The sequence below is a fragment of the Argopecten irradians genome, chromosome 11 (genome assembly GCF_041381155.1).
Source record: "Argopecten irradians isolate NY chromosome 11, Ai_NY, whole genome shotgun sequence".
NCBI classification, from domain to species: domain Eukaryota; kingdom Metazoa; phylum Mollusca; class Bivalvia; order Pectinida; family Pectinidae; genus Argopecten; species Argopecten irradians.
The window spans coordinates 2811833-2831222 of NC_091144.1; the positions used below are offsets into that span (position 1 = coordinate 2811833).

At 35.9% G+C, this 19390-nt stretch overlaps 1 protein-coding gene across 1 annotated transcript in view; it reads left to right on the plus strand.

The window, feature by feature from the left end:
• LOC138334297 (serine/threonine-protein kinase 10-like) overlaps window positions 1-17311 on the plus strand; it is a 71604-nt gene extending 54293 nt beyond the window's left edge. The window contains 9 exon segments of the mRNA XM_069282939.1: window positions 6905-7028; window positions 7307-7435; window positions 7912-8055; window positions 8431-8560; window positions 8872-8996; window positions 12435-12623; window positions 12857-12982; window positions 13198-13311; window positions 16900-17311. Coding sequence (XP_069139040.1) covers window positions 6905-7028; window positions 7307-7435; window positions 7912-8055; window positions 8431-8560; window positions 8872-8996; window positions 12435-12623; window positions 12857-12982; window positions 13198-13311; window positions 16900-17073 — 1255 coding nt within the window. The 3' untranslated portion in view covers window positions 17074-17311.
• Window positions 17312-19390: the final 2079 nt, after the last annotated feature.

Sequence of the window (19390 nt, forward strand, 5' to 3'; positions counted from 1 at the left end):
TACATTCTGGTAATGTACTGGAGAGTGCCATTTTATCATAATGCAAGTCTGACCAGTAAGAGTGTTCAGTGGTCTGATCAGGTCCAGACACTGACCATTAGACTAGCCACTCACCATTTATATGTTGTAGTAACTTTAGGAGGCTGGAAGTGACCCTTACATAATATATCAGTGCTTCAGCATGTTGTAGGGATCTGGAGGGTGTAGTATTATTATAGGGGAGTTCCTTAGGATCAATGGTTAATGGAGGGATCTGGAGGGTGTAGTATTATTATAGGACATGGGGAGTTCCTTAGGATCAATGGTTAATGGAGGGATCTGGAGGGTGTAGTATTATTATAGGACATGGGGAGTTCCTTAGGATCAATGGTTAATGGAGGGATCTGGAGGGTGTAGTATTATTATAGGACATGGGGAGTTCCTTAGGATCAATGGTTAATGGAGGGATCTGGAGGGTGTAGTATTATTATAGGACATGGGGAGTTCCTTAGGATCAATGGTTAATGGAGGGATCTGGAGGGTGTAGTATTATTATAGGACATGGGGAGTTCCTTAGGATCAATGGTTAATGGAGGGATCTGGAGGTGGTAGTATTATTATAGGACATGGGAGTTCCTTAGGATCAATGGTTAATGGAGGATCTGAGGTGTAGTATTATTATAGGACATGGGGAGTTCCTTAGGATCAATGGTTAATGGAGGGATCTTGAGGGTGTAGTATTATTATAGGACATGGGGAGTTCCTTAGGATCAATGGTTAATGGAGGGATCTGGAGGTGTAGTATTATTAAGGACATGGGGAGTTCCTTAGGATCATGGTTAATGGAGGATCTGGAGGTGTAGTATTATTATAGGACATGGGGAGTTCCTTAGGATCAATGGTTAATGGAGGGATCTGGAGGGTGTAGTATTATTATAGGACATGGGGAGTTCCTTAGGATCAATGGTTAATGGAGGGATCTGGAGGGTGTAGTATTAATATAGGACATGGGGAGTTCCTTAGGATCAATGGTTAATGGAGGGATCTTGAGGGTGTAGTATTATTACAGGACATGGGGAGTTCCTTAGGATCATTGGTTAATGGAGGGATCTGGAGGGTGTAGTATTATTATAGGACATGGGGAGTTCCTTAGGATCATTGGTTAATGGAGGGATCTTGAGGGTGTAGTATTATTATAGGACATGGGGAGTTCCTTAGGATCAATGGTTAATGGAGGGATCTTGAGGGTGTAGTATTATTATAGGACATGGGGAGTTCCTTAGGATCAATGGTTAATGGAGGGATCTGGAGGTGAGTATGGATGGTGTAGTATTATTATAGGACATGGGGAGTTCCTTAGGATCAATGGTTAATGGAGGGATCTGGAGGGTGTAGTATTATTATAGGACATGGGGAGTTCCTTAGGATCAATGGTTAATGGAGGGATCTGGAGGGTGTAGTATTATTATAGGACATGGGGAGTTCCTTAGGATCAATGGTTAATGGAGGGATCTGGAGGGTGTAGTATTAATATAGGACATGGGGAGTTCCTTAGGATCAATGGTTAATGGAGGGATCTTGAGGGTGTAGTATTATTATAGGACATGGGGAGTTCCTTAGGATCAATTGTTAATCAGGTACATACTCAGGCATTGGTCTTACACTTAGTAAAAGTCAAAGATTACTTAGTGTTCTTCAATTTATGGTCAAATTATGTTAAAATGTCTATTTGGAACCCCTACTTTGTGGTCTGTTTTAGAAATTCTTTATACAGAGGTGGTTTTTAAGTACAGATTTTTATCTTCAAATTCTGATAGAAATGTTTTCAGTTGTGTTAACTGGCAGAATTGTTTTTAAAAAAATATAAAAAAAATAAATATAAAAAAAAATAAAAATTGTTAATAATTATTTACAGAGTATGCAACGTTAAATCAATATTCTTGTATTTTGTCCGAGATCTAGTAAAGCTTTGAATACTGTCTCTACATCTGTATAGACTTAATTAGCTGTAACATACACCAACACCAGGGAGGCTGGTCAGGAGTTAGAGGTCAGGTCAGGACAAGTTCTGACCAGATGTGTTTCACCAGCTTGTATCAGATAACACTGTACCACATGAATGATGTTTGACAGTGGTCAGTGATTAACTAATTAATGGAGGTTATACCAGGTCAGATCCCATCATATAGGACTTATCATTTACTGGTATAGAGTTACAATCAGGATTATGTAAGTCGAAATAGGTTCTGAAATGGGACAAAAGTCTTCTAACAAGTATAAAATTTCACTTAATGAACCTGATAAAAGGAATAGGAAACTCTATAGGAATGTGTTGATGGCTTTGAAACAAAACTTAAAATTGACTCAGTTTGGAGCCTTATTAAGACTCTTGTGTATTATCTGATTAGAAGTAAACACAGATGTATGTGACCACAAGAACACGCCCTTTTGGATTAGAATCAGTATAATGTTGACAATGTGTATACTAGATCTCGTTACACGGTGTTGGTGCCTAGTTATGTAACACACCCAGTATTAATTCAATGTGAAATGAGATAAGTGCCTTATATATCAGTTTAAAATACATATAAAGTGGTGTAAGAAAGCTTACAAATCTCAGTTAACGGCAGGAGCTTTGATTTGTTTGGTTTTAATTTGAAAATCCTACAAAATTATCTGCTATACCTATCCAGGGAATATAAATCCTGCAATTATAAATTAGATGGTAATTTGTCCAAAATGCCAAGTAAAATTTGAATATCTGCAACTTGTTTTATTATACATGTATCTAAAAAAGATTAAATCAATGAAATAAAAAAGAGATTCATATTACCATAGTTACCATAATCACCCTAGACAACCCATTATGTAACCATAGCATCATAGGTATACCAATAATGACAACATATGATGTCAGTGTCACCTCACACAGTTATTAATTAAGTTTTATTACAATTAAACCATATGATGTTGTCATGGTTATCATATGTCTACTCAAACCAATTGTTCTATGGTTACTACATTTGGATTCAGAAAAAATGTTACGTCTCCATAGAAACTACATACCAATAAAGACAAATCCTGACAAAAGGTTACCACCCCACACATATAAACAGAGGTTTTTACTCCCACGTTAAGTTCAGACAAACCATTACATAACCTACGCCCCTATATATTTGGTTTTGCGACTATTTGTCATATCGATCCTACTTGTAATTCTCTCTGGACCTTTTAGATGTAGTTTGTCTGAGTTTGGAGCCATTTTATGACATTTTGCGTGTGAGACTTGGTGTAGATTGGAGTTGTTTGGTATGTAAATATTGGCCTTATATGGTGCCCATCATACGACATGGCTTTTAGGCCTGATTTGCCTGTTAATTCTGTATATCAGATATAGGCTATACCAACCAAGCACATGCATAAAGGTTTCATATTTTTATGAAGCTAATACAATTTATGTCATGTATTGTGCTTTACTATAATCATAAATATTGATGTAATACTGTATGATAACCTAGTAGAAGGCTGCCTGCTCAGTTTCCATAACACCACTAGTCTTTAGACATTCCTTCTAACATTTACCCAATGACCAGATGTTGCTTTATTTCAAATTCTAAACAAAAGGTCCATACTTAAATACTTCAATTCACTAGCATCTTTTATTTAACTTAGATTGGCAACATTACAAGAAACAAAACATTACAAGAAAAAAAAAACATTACAAGAAAAACAACATTACAAGAAACTGGTATTTGATGCTGGAATCAGTCAGTAAGGTGACAAATCATTTTGTGATTAGCTGTTCATATTATTTTGATCACAAGAAAGTTTTCTCCAAATACTTTAGATCTTAAATTTCTCCCGTTGAGTTCTTTGGTATTTGTACCGGATTCCTACATCAAGACAAATCTTTGTAAGTCTGTGTTGAATGTGATGTACTAGGTGTAAGATGGAGAATGAAGTTCAAAGCCACGCATTGTACCCTCAAATCATGTCTCCTGTTGGCCACAGCCACGCATTGTACCCTCAAATCATGTCTTCTGTTGGCCACAGTCATGCATTTTACCCTCAAATCATGTCTTCTGTTGGCCACAGTCACGCATTGTACCCTCAAATCATGTCTTCTGTTGGCCACAGCCATGCATTGTACCCTCAAATCATGTCTTCTCTCGGCCACAGCCACACATTGTACCCTCAAATCATGTCTTCTGTTGGCCACAGCCACGCGTTGTACCCTCAAATCATGTCTTCTGTCGGCCACAGCCACGCATTGTACTCTCAAATCATGTCTTCTCTTGGCCACAGCCACGCGTTGTACCCTCAAATCATGTCTTCTGTTGGCCACAGCCACGCATTGTACCCACAAATCATGTCTTCTGTTGGCCACAGCCACGCATTGTACCCTCAAATCATGTCTTCTGTTGGCCACAGCCACGCATTGTACCCTCAAATCATGTCTTCTGTTGGCCACAGCCACGCATTGTACCCTCAAATCATGTCTTCTCTCGGCCACAGCCACGCATTGTTCCCTCAAATCATGTCTTCTGTCGGCCACAATAAGTCAGACAAAAAGCCTGAGGTTGTGGGTCTTATTTACTTCTATGGAGTTTTCACTTGTTTTTATTGCTATATCTTCTTTGGCTGTATACTGTAAAATCAATACTTTGCAAGATTCTTAGAGACAAAGAAATTAAATCAGAATCAGGATATTGTTTTAGGAGATGTATATAGGATATTGATTCTGTATTTTATTTTGCCTCTGTGAATTGTTCTAGATCTGGTTTATAAAAAGATAGTATATATGTGTGGCTCTGATTAAATCTGAGTGTTTCTTTGATAATTTGTGAGAAAATGTATGAATCAAAAACACCATACAAAAGATGTGTGAATACAATGATAATGTACAGAGATGCATTTAATGTCCTTGTCCAGAAATAACTTTACAGATGCGATTAGAAGTGGTTCACATCAAACAGGACTTCCAGCGGTTTTCATAAATTTTCATTTTAATAAATCTTTGAAAACAAAGATTCATTGAAATTGAAAAGAAAGATTCTAGTTATCAGTTGAAATAATTATGAAGTTCTGTGTTATGTTGAACATCTAGCACAAATGTTAATTAGTTATGGAAACATGAGTCAAATTATTGATTTTCAAAGATGTATTAATGCCTGGAAGTTACAAATCCAGGCTTCAGAAATATTAGATCACACGATCCTTAGTGGGAATGTCACACGTAATGACATGTGAATACGTATTTAAAACGCTGAATCAGGCATCAACATGTATATCACGCCAGGCAAAACGACAAGGGAGATTATCCTGGATTAGTTATATAATATCTGTCAGTATCGTACATTAATATAAAACTTGGTTTATGTATAAGTATCTAGAGGATGTAGGAAAGGATGAACTACTGGTCTTCTACAGCAGTGAAATTAGGTTCTAGTCCTAGGTTATTATCATATACAAATTATACCATACGATAATCTTAAGTCACATATTAAAACTGCAATAGCATAGATTTGATACATAATCACAATTCTTACCAATCACAAGAAACAATGACAATGTAGTTCTTCTAAGGATTTCCTCCTCTGATTGAACAATATGTATGGAAAACAGAACAAGTCAAACATGATCTAAAATTACATTATAAAATGACCTTGTAAAACACTAGGCGAAGGAGTTCCTCTCAATAGTCGAGAGATTGTCTCCCTTTGCTGAGAGCATCAATCACATCCCTGTAACTTGTAGGAATTCTCAGAAGACTAAAATAGCTTGAAACTTAATAATGTTTTACAGCAAGTCAAATGAAGGTCAACATTTCACCTGTAAATCTATAATGGTTCTGTCACTCTTCTCTGTAACAACATCCTAAAGATGGTGAGACGTAATTTGTGTGACTATCATATTACATAACGCTATCTAGTTGATCAGGTAATTGTAGTAATGGTGTCACCTTTACATTGTGTAATATGGCTGAATATTGAACCATTCGTTAGGAACACTGCATATGTCTGTATTGAACCTTTGTTAGGGACACTGCTATGTCTGTGTATTGAATCATTTGTTAGAAAAAATTCCTTATTCAACAATGAGTTATTGTGCTAGCTAATCACCACTTTTCCCATCTGCTTTGTTTTATATCTTATCAGTTCCTATTATTGACTTCTGTACCAAATTCTTGTAAAATTCATTTTCATGATAAGGCAAACACTATAGTTTAACTTTGCTATTCTGTAATAAATAAGATACCTGCAGGTTGTATGGCTGTTATGTCCATACTTAATTCCTGTCCTTCAATGGCCGAGTGGTTAAATGTCCCGACGTATCACCACAAGCTCTCCTCCTCTGAGTCTCAAGTTTGTATCCCATGCGGAGCTGTTGATGACCACTGGTCGGCAGTTTTTCTGTGGGTACTCCGATTTTCTTCCAACATCTTACCCAGTGTGTCCTTAAAAGCCCCTAGCTGTTAATAAGACATAAAACCAAACCTATTTCTTTCATTCTGAATCATCATGATTACACTTCCAAGGGAATACCTTTGGTTTCCTGTTCAAACATTAAAGCTATAATATGGTGAAGCTTTAGAGCTTTCATGTGGTCATCAGCCCTTTAAACAAAGTGTTGTGTATTAAACTTGAAAAAAACTGGGAAGGGTTAAAAGAAAGAACTCATTGAAATGTCCCGTTTAGACCCCAGTCAATGAACCCAAAAATTGTATTAGGACTAGAATGTTTCAAGTGGTGTTCATATTTAGCCAAGTTATTGGCCTCAAGTGAATGGGAAGGATTTGGGTTGACAATAATACTTAATTATAAAAACACTTGTTACTTTATGAGATTCAGGCACTAAATTGTTTTAGTTTAGCAACATATGTAAGTGATATTGCTGATGGAGTTATCTCCCTTGTGTGTTACAGGAAGCAGGACCTGCGGGAGCTGAAGATGCTCCAGAAGCAGGAGAACAAACAGTACCAGGATCTGTTATACAAGGCACAATGTGCTCGCGAGGGCCAGGAACGACGCTTCGACATAGATATGCAGGTACTAAATCAATCAAAGTATTCAGAAACCAACTTAGCCATTGGGAATGTCTTTAGTTGATGGGAATTATTGTAAATAATGTTAATTGGCTATTATGCTCTGAATATTTCATTCAATCTCAAATATTTACCTAAAAATCAGTAAAGAAATATGATCAAGTTTTTATGAGTAATTAAAATTTGTTTAACCACTAAGTTAACATTTAGCTAGAAATCTGAAGATGTTCAGATAATTATCTCCCCTGTTCAGATAATTGAATGATCTCCCTTTTTTGACAGAAATTGGTCCAGAATTACGACCAGGATATGGAGACATTGACAAAACAACAGAAACAACAGGTAGAGAGGGCTGAAACTACACAACAGCTGGATATGAAGTCGGCCGGCAAACGCATCAAAATTGAACAGGTGATTTTTTATTCATCTGCCCTCTATATATCCTGTCCTTGAGTTAATTTTAAGGAATCTATGTCTTTTCTGTTGGAAGCAGATTTAAAGCAGGATGTGATTTTATAATGACATTTTAAGGTTGTATGATAAGATACAGATTAAGATTAATGGACAATACTTATTGCATAATTATGAATGAGGCACCAGATGAAAAACAAAACAAATTTGTATGAAATTAGGTAAAATGAAAGTATCTGATTTTATGATAAGTAATGATGTTGCATAAGGTCATAGGTAAGTTACTGAATTATATCTTGGTACCAGTCTATCGTTGACCTAGATAAGACTGAGACGACTCACCTGTAATTTGTCATACCATTGTTTGACTTGGTGATTAGGATCTTGTGTCTTTGTATCATCTTTTTTGGTAGAGAGGGTTTCATTTTGATGTCATGGTGCATTATAATATATTTCATTTGTTTCTTCTTAACCAGGAAAAAGAATACAAGACATTTAAGGAACAACAGAGACAGGAGATGAAGTTGTTGAAGCAGGAACTAGACCTGATGCCAAAAGACAATAAAAAGGAAAGTGTCAGGAAGAGGAAGGATCAAAAGGAGATTGAACTGGCTGAAAAGGTAAGTCAATTTGAAATAGAATGGAGGTCAATGTCACATTTAATTAGATGGTAAGGATGCTTTACAGCAGAAAAATCACACAAGTAGAGGGTTCAGAGATATCACAGATTTTGAAGTTTGAAAAGAATTTCATGAAGTTAAGTTGAAAATAAGGTATGAATCCAATAGTATTCATCAACATTTTGAGGTTTCCTGAATGTTTAGAAATGTCAGTAGATGGAAATACTATATTTAAAATAGCAAATATTGAAGACTTCAAATTTAAAAAAAAAAAAAAGATCTGAAGTAGTATTGCTCTTACAAGTGATTGTTAATGTGCGCGAAATCTGCAAATGTTTTTAAACCTGATCTGATACTGGTAAAATTTTATTTCAGGAGAGACAATTTTTTGAAAATCAACAAGAAAGAATGGAGAAGCACATGAAACAGTTGTCAGATACTCATCGCCAAAAGGTGGCACTTCTGGAGAGTCAGTTCCTCCAACAGAAACAACAGCTCCTACGATGTGAGTCAGATTTATCTCCCCTGAAAATCATTTTTATCTCCCCTGACATTCTATTCAACTTTGTATAATAGATGTATAAGTATTATGTTGAAATGATCTGAAAATTCTCATAAAAGTCTTTACAGTATTACACTTGGTGTTTCTGGGTAACAGGATATCTATTTGAGAATTTGTATTTGATAAAATCTAGAAGTACTGAACATATTACATGAAAGATTGGTAGCAGTCTTTAGTATATTGACGCTATTTTGTCCTCATCAATACATGATAATTTTCCGTTTTATAGTATACATTCTAACATTTCCTTACAGCACGAGAGTCTGTGATCTGGGAGACAGAAAAACAACAGCTCCACGAGAAACACCAGCTGGCTAAGAGTCAGCTGAAGGATATGTTCTTCCTGAAGAGACACCAGATGCTCACCCGACATCAGAAGGTAGACATCTCATTAGATACCTTCTACAAATTATCTTTAATACATTCAGGCCTTAACAACTCAAAAAGAAGAATACAGCAAATAGATATTCTTCTTTGAATTATAGTACGAGTTGGCTTGATAAAATAACTAACCAGTTAAAAAGATCAAACTTAAACAAAGTCTCTCAACATAGCATTCAGCAACCACATAGTTACATTGTACAACTTATTGTGGTAGATTACATTGCTGTTCTATCTAAATGATCCCCTCCCTGTTAGCTTATTGTGGTAGATTACATTGCTGTTCTATCTAAATGATCCCCTCCCTGATACTTACTAGATCACATTGCTGTTCTATCTAAATGATCCCCTCCCTGTTACTTGATAGATTACATTGCTGTTCTATCTAAATGAATCCCTCCCTGTTAACTGATTGTGGTCATAATAAGACATAAAATTACATTTCTTTCATTCTGAATCATCATGATTACACTTCCAAGGGAATACCTTTGGTTTCCTGTTCAAACATTAAAGCTATAATATGGTGAAGCTTTGCTTTCATGTGGTCATCAGCCCTTTAAACAAAGTGTTGTGTATTAAACTTGAAAAAAACTGGGAAGGGTTAAAAGAAAGAACTCATTGAAATGTCCCGTTTCTCAATGAACCCAAAAATTGTATTAGGATGAATGTTTTCAAGTGGTGTTCCCAAGTTATTGGCCTCAAGTGAATGGGAAGGATTTGGGTTGACAATAATACTTAATTATAAAAACACCTTGTTACTTTATGGAGATTCAGGCACTAAATTGTTTTAGTTTAGCAACATATGTAAGTGATATTGCTGATGGAGTTATCTCCCTTGTGTGTTACAGGAAGCAGGACCTGCGGGAGCTGAAGATGCTCCAGAAGCAGGAGAACAAACAGTACCAGGATCTGTTATACAAGGCACAATGTGCTCGCGAGGGCCAGGAACGACGCTTCGACATAGATATGCAGGTACTAAATCAATCAAAGTATTCAGAAACCAACTTAGCCATTGGGAATGTCTTTAGTTGATGGGAATTATTGTAAATAATGTTAATTGGCTATTATGCTCTGAATATTTCATTCAATCTCAAATATTTACCTAAAAATCAGTAAAGAAATATGATCAAGTTTTTATGAGTAATTAAAATTTGTTTAACCACTAAGTTAACATTTAGCTAGAAATCTGAAGATGTTCAGATAATTATCTCCCCTGTTCAGATAATTGAATGATCTCCCTTTTTTGACAGAAATTGGTCCAGAATTACGACCAGGATATGGAGACATTGACAAAACAACAGAAACAACAGGTAGAGAGGGCTGAAACTACACAACAGCTGGATATGAAGTCGGCCGGCAAACGCATCAAAATTGAACAGGTGATTTTTTATTCATCTGCCCTCTATATATCCTGTCCTTGAGTTAATTTTAAGGAATCTATGTCTTTTCTGTTGGAAGCAGATTTAAAGCAGGATGTGATTTTATAATGACATTTTAAGGTTGTATGATAAGATACAGATTAAGATTAATGGACAATACTTATTGCATAATTATGAATGAGGCACCAGATGAAAAACAAAACAAATTTGTATGAAATTAGGTAAAATGAAAGTATCTGATTTTATGATAAGTAATGATGTTGCATAAGGTCATAGGTAAGTTACTGAATTATATCTTGGTACCAGTCTATCGTTGACCTAGATAAGACTGAGACGACTCACCTGTAATTTGTCATACCATTGTTTGACTTGGTGATTAGGATCTTGTGTCTTTGTATCATCTTTTTTGGTAGAGAGGGTTTCATTTTGATGTCATGGTGCATTATAATATATTTCATTTGTTTCTTCTTAACCAGGAAAAAGAATACAAGACATTTAAGGAACAACAGAGACAGGAGATGAAGTTGTTGAAGCAGGAACTAGACCTGATGCCAAAAGACAATAAAAAGGAAAGTGTCAGAAAGAGGAAGGATCAAAAGGAGATTGAACTGGCTGAAAAGGTAAGTCAATTTGAAATAGAATGGAGGTCAATGTCACATTTAATTAGATGGTAAGGATGCTTTACAGCAGAAAAATCACACAAGTAGAGGGTTCAGAGATATCACAGATTTTGAAGTTTGAAAAGAATTTCATGAAGTTAAGTTGAAAATAAGGTATGAATCCAATAGTATTCATCAACATTTTGAGGTTTCCTGAATGTTTAGAAATGTCAGTAGATGGAAATACTATATTTAAAATAGCAAATATTGAAGACTTCAAATTTAAAAAAAAAAAAAAGATCTGAAGTAGTATTGCTCTTACAAGTGATTGTTAATGTGCGCGAAATCTGCAAATGTTTTTAAACCTGATCTGATACTGGTAAAATTTTATTTCAGGAGAGACAATTTTTTGAAAATCAACAAGAAAGAATGGAGAAGCACATGAAACAGTTGTCAGATACTCATCGCCAAAAGGTGGCACTTCTGGAGAGTCAGTTCCTCCAACAGAAACAACAGCTCCTACGATGTGAGTCAGATTTATCTCCCCTGAAAATCATTTTTATCTCCCCTGACATTCTATTCAACTTTGTATAATAGATGTATAAGTATTATGTTGAAATGATCTGACAATTCTCATAAAAGTCTTTACAGTATTACACTTGGTGTTTCTGGGTAACAGGATATCTATTTGAGAATTTGTATTTGATAAAATCTAGAAGTACTGAACATATTACATGAAAGATTGGTAGCAGTCTTTAGTATATTGACGCTATTTTGTCCTCATCAATACATGATAATTTTCCGTTTTATAGTATACATTCTAACATTTCCTTACAGCACGAGAGTCTGTGATCTGGGAGACAGAAAAACAACAGCTCCACGAGAAACACCAGCTGGCTAAGAGTCAGCTGAAGGATATGTTCTTCCTGAAGAGACACCAGATGCTCACCCGACATCAGAAGGTAGACATCTCATTAGATACCTTCTACAAATTATCTTTAATACATTCAGGCCTTCACAACTCAAAAAGAAGAATACAGCAAATAGATATTCTTCTTTGAATTATAGTACGAGTTGGCTTGATAAAATAACTAACCAGTTAAAAAGATCAAACTTAAACAAAGTCTCTCAACATAGCATTCAGCAACCACATAGTTACATTGTACAACTTATTGTGGTAGATTACATTGCTGTTCTATCTAAATGATCCCCTCCCTGATACTTATTGTGGTAGATTACATTGCTGTTCTATCTAAATGATCCCCTCCCTGATACTTACTAGATCACATTGCTGTTCTATCTAAATGATCCCCTCCCTGTTACTTGATAGATTACATTGCTGTTCTATCTAAATGAATCCCTCCCTGTTAACTGATTGTGGTAGATTACATGACTGTTCTATCTAAATGAACCCCTCCCTGTTACTTGGTAGATAATATCTCCATTTTACCATTACAGGAAGTGGAGCAGATGAAGCGCAGTAACACGACCAAGGAAGAAGAGATGCAAAGCCGTCACACGCTTGAGAAGAAACGACTCCCGAAAATCTTAAAGAGTGAGGCCAAAACACGTGCCAACATGTTCAAACAAAGTTTACGCCTTAGTACTATCGGCTCGCCGGAAGATGATCGGGCAAAGATGAAACAGGTAAGTCATAAATAGTCTTCCAGGTTACTGTCACCAACTCATACACCACAATCATTGATGGAAGCTCATAGTTGTTGTAAGGTAATATATCAGGTTGTAACCAAAGCAAGGGAGCTTAAGTTACCACGAATATATATTTCAGTTCATGATCAGTTCAGGATCATTGCCATTTGAGGATCATTTAGTGCTTAAATCACTTTCTGAAATTGATATGTTTATTTTTAACTTTTCAGTTTGAGGAAAATGAGAAGAAGAGGATGAAAGCAGAACAACAGCGACAAGAACAGAAACACAAACGCCAGTGGGAGGAGTTAGTGTTCCGTAACGACACCAGTCTACGGGAGCTCGAGGCTCTACAGGTACCACAACAGTTTCACTCTGGGAAAGATGAAATGAAAGTGAGATGAAATCAAATCAGGATATAATGTCTCTTTAAAAAAAAAACTAGAGAGTTTAGAAAGTTTGAAGTGAAAAAATAATTTGTAAGTTATATATTGGAAAATGTTTTTCTGAGTTAGGGGAGGTAATCCTAGCTTTATTTGATAGAATTGCCTGACTCTGGTTTCCTATACAGGCTGAGAAACGAAAGATGCTGATGGAGCACGAGACACAGAAGATTAAGGAACTCGACGACCAATACGCTAATGAGCTGCGGGAATGGAAGAACCAGCTCACCCCCAGGAAACAGGTACATAAACCTCCTATTACTGATGATTTATAATCAAAAACAGTAACAATTTAACATTTATATTTTAAGTCGGAAAAGCTTGTATATTTCTCGGGTCTGAGAAGAGGGCTATCATGATCTTATACCCTGTGGCTGGAAGGCAGAGTTGTAAAAAAGTTTGTGTATGGGATATCTGCATGACAAAAGTAATTTCAAACTCCATTATAATATAAAAACTTGATCTTCTTAGACAGTTATTTATCATTAAATATGTTTATAAGATGCAAAAGTATAATTTTTAAGTCTTCACACGCCAAAAGTCGTATCAAAGTGTATGAATGTACTTTGAAATTTCTGATTTAGTCCTCGTATGGAGAGCGTTCTGGAGGAAAGCTTATAACGGGAAAGTGAAGCAAATAATTGTAACTCCATATAGAAAAGTAACATAATTTTTAACTCTGAAATTCTCAGTTTTATATTCTTTCATTTTTATAATCAATGTACTTTTTCAACCTTGATACTGTAAAGATGATTGTATCATTGTAAACACTCCATTGGGCCTGTGTTCTATTGAACTGTAGAATGATATCGATATGGCATGGCCTGCGTATATTATCTGTGAAATATTCATGTATAAAGTGATCTAATCTATTCTAAACCAAACAAAATCCATCAAAAAGGACATCCTTTCATGCGTGTATCAAATGATGTGATGGTGTTAATTAACTAGTTACAAGTATCATTATAAGAACTGGAGCAACAGGGTACATAGACTGTGCAGTATAAATCATTGGATGTTAGAGTTGTCTCCCTGGACAATTTTACTTAAATGATGTGCGAGTCTAATAGACATAAGAAACATAAGGTCGTTAAAATTACTTTGATATTTTTATGGAATTGTTTTACGTAGTAAGGAGAATTTATAATACAAAAATAAGAATAAGGGCAATGAGGGTCATTAAGATTGAGTTTGACAATTTTCAGTGGAGACTTTTGAACAGGAAATGGAGAAGCGGTTACCTCTGTAAATTGAGCACTAACCACAAAACAAATTATTTCCCATATATAACAATAATAGCTGACACAAAGCTTTGATATCGCTGCTTTTCTATCTAATTTTAACTGTAAGTAATTGAAGTTTTCTGGAATTTTGAATTTATTTTTTTTTCTTCAAAATTTATAACTTCATAAAATAACAAAGGTGATTTTGTTAGCTTTGTGTTTTTTGTACTTTTTTTTTGTGAATTCTGCACAGGGTTAAGGACATTTTGTTAAAGTTGTTAAAATTCTTCACCATGTTTGGTACATTGAATTAATGTAATTTGGCAAATGAATTGAAATGCTTTAAACTTGTACCCAATGCACTGGTGCCTAACATCCAATATATTGTTACGAGAGCACCAAACACCAGCTGATTTGTTCATTATTGACTTGATATGAGGTTAATATGCAATTTTATTTGAAATTGGCTGTAATGTGAGTAATTGTTCAAAAGCATCATAGCCCACATAGCATATATCTTATATATTTAAATATGAAAAAAGTTAATATATTTGTGAATTTCTCAAATCCCAAAACTAAAAATTTTATTGTGTTGCCTGCGATGCAAGGGCGACACTTAGGTATCACTATGTTGGTGGTTTCGGTGTCCGGGAAACGGTTTCCCTGCGATAACTTAAGTATTTATTGTTTTATTTCAACTAAATTTTGTATATTGCTTTAATTTCTATCAATGAGATATCAGATGAGTTTGATAATGGTCAAAATCGGTCAATATTTGCAAGAGTTATGGAACCTTAAAGTCGTCAAAACAGATAAATACATGGTTTCCGCTCGATAACTGAAGTATTTATAGTCCAATTTCAACCAAATTTAGTAAATTGTTTTATATCAATCAGATCTTAAATGAGTTCAATAATGGTCAAAATCCATCAATATTTGTAAGAGTTACGGGACTTTAAAATTGTCAAAACATGGTTTCCGCTCGATAACTTAGTGTTTTTGTCCGATTTCAATTAAATTTGGTATATTGCTTTATATCAATGAGATCTTAAATGGGTTTGATACTGGTCAAAATCCATCAATATTTGCAAGAGTTACGGGACTTGATAACTTAACCTAATTATTAACAATATTTTCAACTGTAAATAACTATTTTTTGTGATGCTGTGCAGGCGACACATCCACTTCTGTTGAATTCTTGTTTCAAAGTTTTTCAATACTATGAAGTAAATAATCTTGAAAAGATAGTTTTGGTCAATTGTTAAGTTTTATAACCTGCACCTTTATAAACTATGTATCGGTGTGGCTGAATTTCAGCTAGCACAAGTGATTGTACAAAGTCGTAAGTAACTTGTCATGGTTCTGGTAAAACAACTTCATCTTGCATGCCATTGGTTACATGTTCAGCAATTATACTCCATTATATGACTTTGTCCACACACGTCATTTGAGATTTGTCAGATAATAACATCTGATACAAAGTTAAAGACATTTTGGAATCCTTTATTAATGTTTCAGATTTGTATATTAAAATCTTGACTTTGTTTATAAATACAAATTTATTTGATTCTGTGACAAAAGTCAAAGTCATATGATGTTATTTGTGTATATCTGAGATGAAATCCTTGAATACCAGGGTTCTTGTTGTTAAGGTTTTTGATGGATTTCATCATTAGATTGACACTCGATTGAGATTCTCTTATATCTACAATTAACATGTCTGTAAGCTAACACTTTACAGTTTGTATTGCAGGGATTCAGTCTGAAAATTACTGATGAGTTCATTAGGAAAAGAAAATTTGGATTAACATCTGAATATTATTCTAGTGTTCAAATATTGAAAAGAAACTTGCAAAAATGTTATTAATTATAGAGAAATGTTTTAATTGTACTTCTGTGAACTCATCATTTAAATTTGAGATGAATCTGTTTGATAATTCATACATGTTACTGAAGATTTATGTGAACTTGTGAATAAATATGTCTGTAGTTCAAAAAAAAAATACAAAAAATTACAAAGGTGATTTTGCAAAAACTACAGTTTATAGACTACAAGGTTGTGCATGTTTAAATGAAAAATAAATATAAAAAGGTACTGGTTAATTCTGATCCTCTTGGTGATAGAAAATAAAACTTGGAATGAAACAAACAAATTGAAATTCCTTTCCCAATCAATGGAATCTGTTGTAATCATTATTTCTAGATATAGCAGGGAAGGTACTAACATGTTGTCGGTCAAAGTTGTTCAAATTATTGTGAGCAGGATATGATTAAAGTTGAAAGCAGAAAATTAGTACACCAAACTCCACAATAATAATTGTCAGATGCTACATGAAATGTAGATAATAAATCAATATATATATTATGAAAGTGTGAGATTCTGGGAATAATATGTCATGGTATTCTACTAAATGAGGATTACGTATAATAATCATAATCATCATGTTATGGAAAGAAAAGTACATGTATACATACATATGATATAGATGTACATATGTATGTTGAATTAGTAGATACTGGTGAACATAAATGTTCAAATTTTAAAAGATTAGATGCTAAAAACCTTTAAAAAGCTGTGTCCTACATGTTTACCTTTATTTTATTCAGAGATTAGAAGAAGAGTTCCAGAGACAGAGGGAGGAACAGGAGAAATTCTATGGTACAGTTCTGTTAACGGGGAATGATGGTGCGGCCCAGTCGGCTCCTCGCTCCCAGCCAAACAGTCTCCGTGGCAACAGAGAGGACAGCACAAAGTCCTCAAGACATTCGACTGTGATATAATGTGTTATAACTCCAAGCTGTGGTTTGGATGTAAAGGACAAATGCATGGTTTACTAGGCGGCAACGCGAACCACAGATTATTGTGTTCTTATCATAACTCCTGTTAAAGGGCGTACAGAATCTGTTGACTGTAGGTGGTGATATAGGAACTGATTATTTAGCTCACCTGGCCCGAAGGGCCGGTGAGCTTATGTCATGGCGCGGCGTCCGTCGTCCGTCGTCCGTCCGTCCGTCGTCCGTCCGTCCGTCCGTCCGTCCGTCCGTCCGTCCGTCCTGTCCGTCAACATTTCCTTTAAATCGCTACTAGTCATAGAGTTCTGCATGGATTGTAACCAAATTTGGCCACAAACATCCTTGGGGGAGGGGGAACAGAACTTGTATAAATTTTGGCTCTGACACCCCGGGGGCAGGAGGGGCAGGGCCCAATAGGGGAAATATAGGTAAATCCTTTAAATCGCTACTAGTCATAGAGTTCTACATGGATTGTAACTAAATTTTGCCACAAACATCCTTGGGGGAAGGGGAACAGAACTTGTATAAATTTTGGCTCTGACACCCCGGGGGCAGGAGGGGCGGGGCCCAATAGGGGAAATATAGGTAAATCCTTTAAATCGCTACTTGTCATAGAGTTCTGAATGGAATGTAACAAAATTTGGCCACAAACATCCTTGGGGGAAGGGGAACAGAACTTGTATAAATTTTGGCTCTGACCCCCCGGGGGCAGGAGGGGCGGGGCCCAATAGGGGAAATAGAGGTAAATCCTTTAAATCGCTACTAGTCATAGAGTTCTACATGGATTGTAACTAACTTTTGCCACAAACATCCTTGGGGGAAGGGGAACAGAACTTGTATAAATTTTGGCTCTGACCCCCCCGGGGGCAGGAGGGGCGGGGCCCAATAGGGGAAATAGAGGTAAATCCTTTAAATCGTTACTTGTCATAGAGTTCTACATGGATTGTAACCAAATTTGGCCACAAACATACTTGGGGGAAGGGGAACAGAACTTGTATAAATTTTGGCTCTGGCCCCCCGGGGGCTGGAGGGGTGGGGCCCAATAGGGGAAATAGAGGTAAATCCTTTAATTCGCTACTAGTCATAGAGTTCTGCATGGAATGTAACCAAATTTGGCCAGAAATATCCTTGGGAGAATAAGAACTGAGTTTGTATAAATTTTGGCTCTGGTCCCCGGGGCAGGAGGGGCGGGGCCCAATAGGGGAATTATAGGTAAATTCTATAAATTGCTACTTAATTGTCTTAGAGTTTTGTATGGATTGTAACTAAATTTGGCCACAAACATCCTTGGGGGTTGGAGAACAGAACTTGTATAAATTTTGGCTCTGACCCTCAGGGGGCAGGAGGGGCAGGGCCCAATAGGGGAAATAGAGGTAAATTCTATCAATCGCTACTTGTCCTAGAGTTCTGCATGGATTGTAACCAAATTTGGCCACAAACATCCTTGGGGGAAGAGGAACAGAACTTGTATAAATTTTGGCTCTGATCCCCTGGGGGTAGGAGAGGTGGGGCCCAATAGGGGAAATAGAGGTAAATCCTTTAAATCGCTACTTCTCATAGAGTTCTGCATGGATTGTAACCAAATTTGGCCAGAAACATCCTTTGTGGAAGGGGAACAGAACTTGTATATAAATTTTGGCTCTGACCCCCAGGGGGCAGGAGGGGTGGGGCCCAATAGTGGATTTAGAGGTTAATATTAAAATTCCTTCAGAAAAGAAACAATGAACCTGTATTCAGAAAATCATTTGGCATTACAAACCAGGTGAGCGATACAGGCCCTCTGGGCCTATAGGAACTGATTATTTATGTAAAAGAAAGAATTTTAAGTGAATGCCATTGTTTAATTTGAAGGAATTTCAAATGGATCCTTTGACTGTGCTTAAATGGAAATATTTGGTTTCTGCATGTTACTACTGTGTCTACTAAGTGAAAATAGAATGACTTATATGCATCAAGCTTTTTACCTGAAAATATTGGCAAAACTACAAAATGTATGTAAATCTCTTGGACAGCTGTTGTTGTAAGTGCTGGGAATTTAAAACAGTTAGTGTTGTCTCCCTTAGTTACTGCGATTGTCTCCCCTTGGTTATTATTGTGTACTGTTTATGTTTGTACTATATCCTTGATATATGTATAAAAGTGTTATTTGTTGGGTTACAAAAATCTCCTGTCATCTTTTCCCAACACATTCTGTTACTGTTACGCTTTGGTTATGAGGGCACCTTTGATATGGTATGCATTTACGGAGTAATACATTTTCATGAGTTCAGATGAAATATCAATTCTTATATTGACATTAATACAT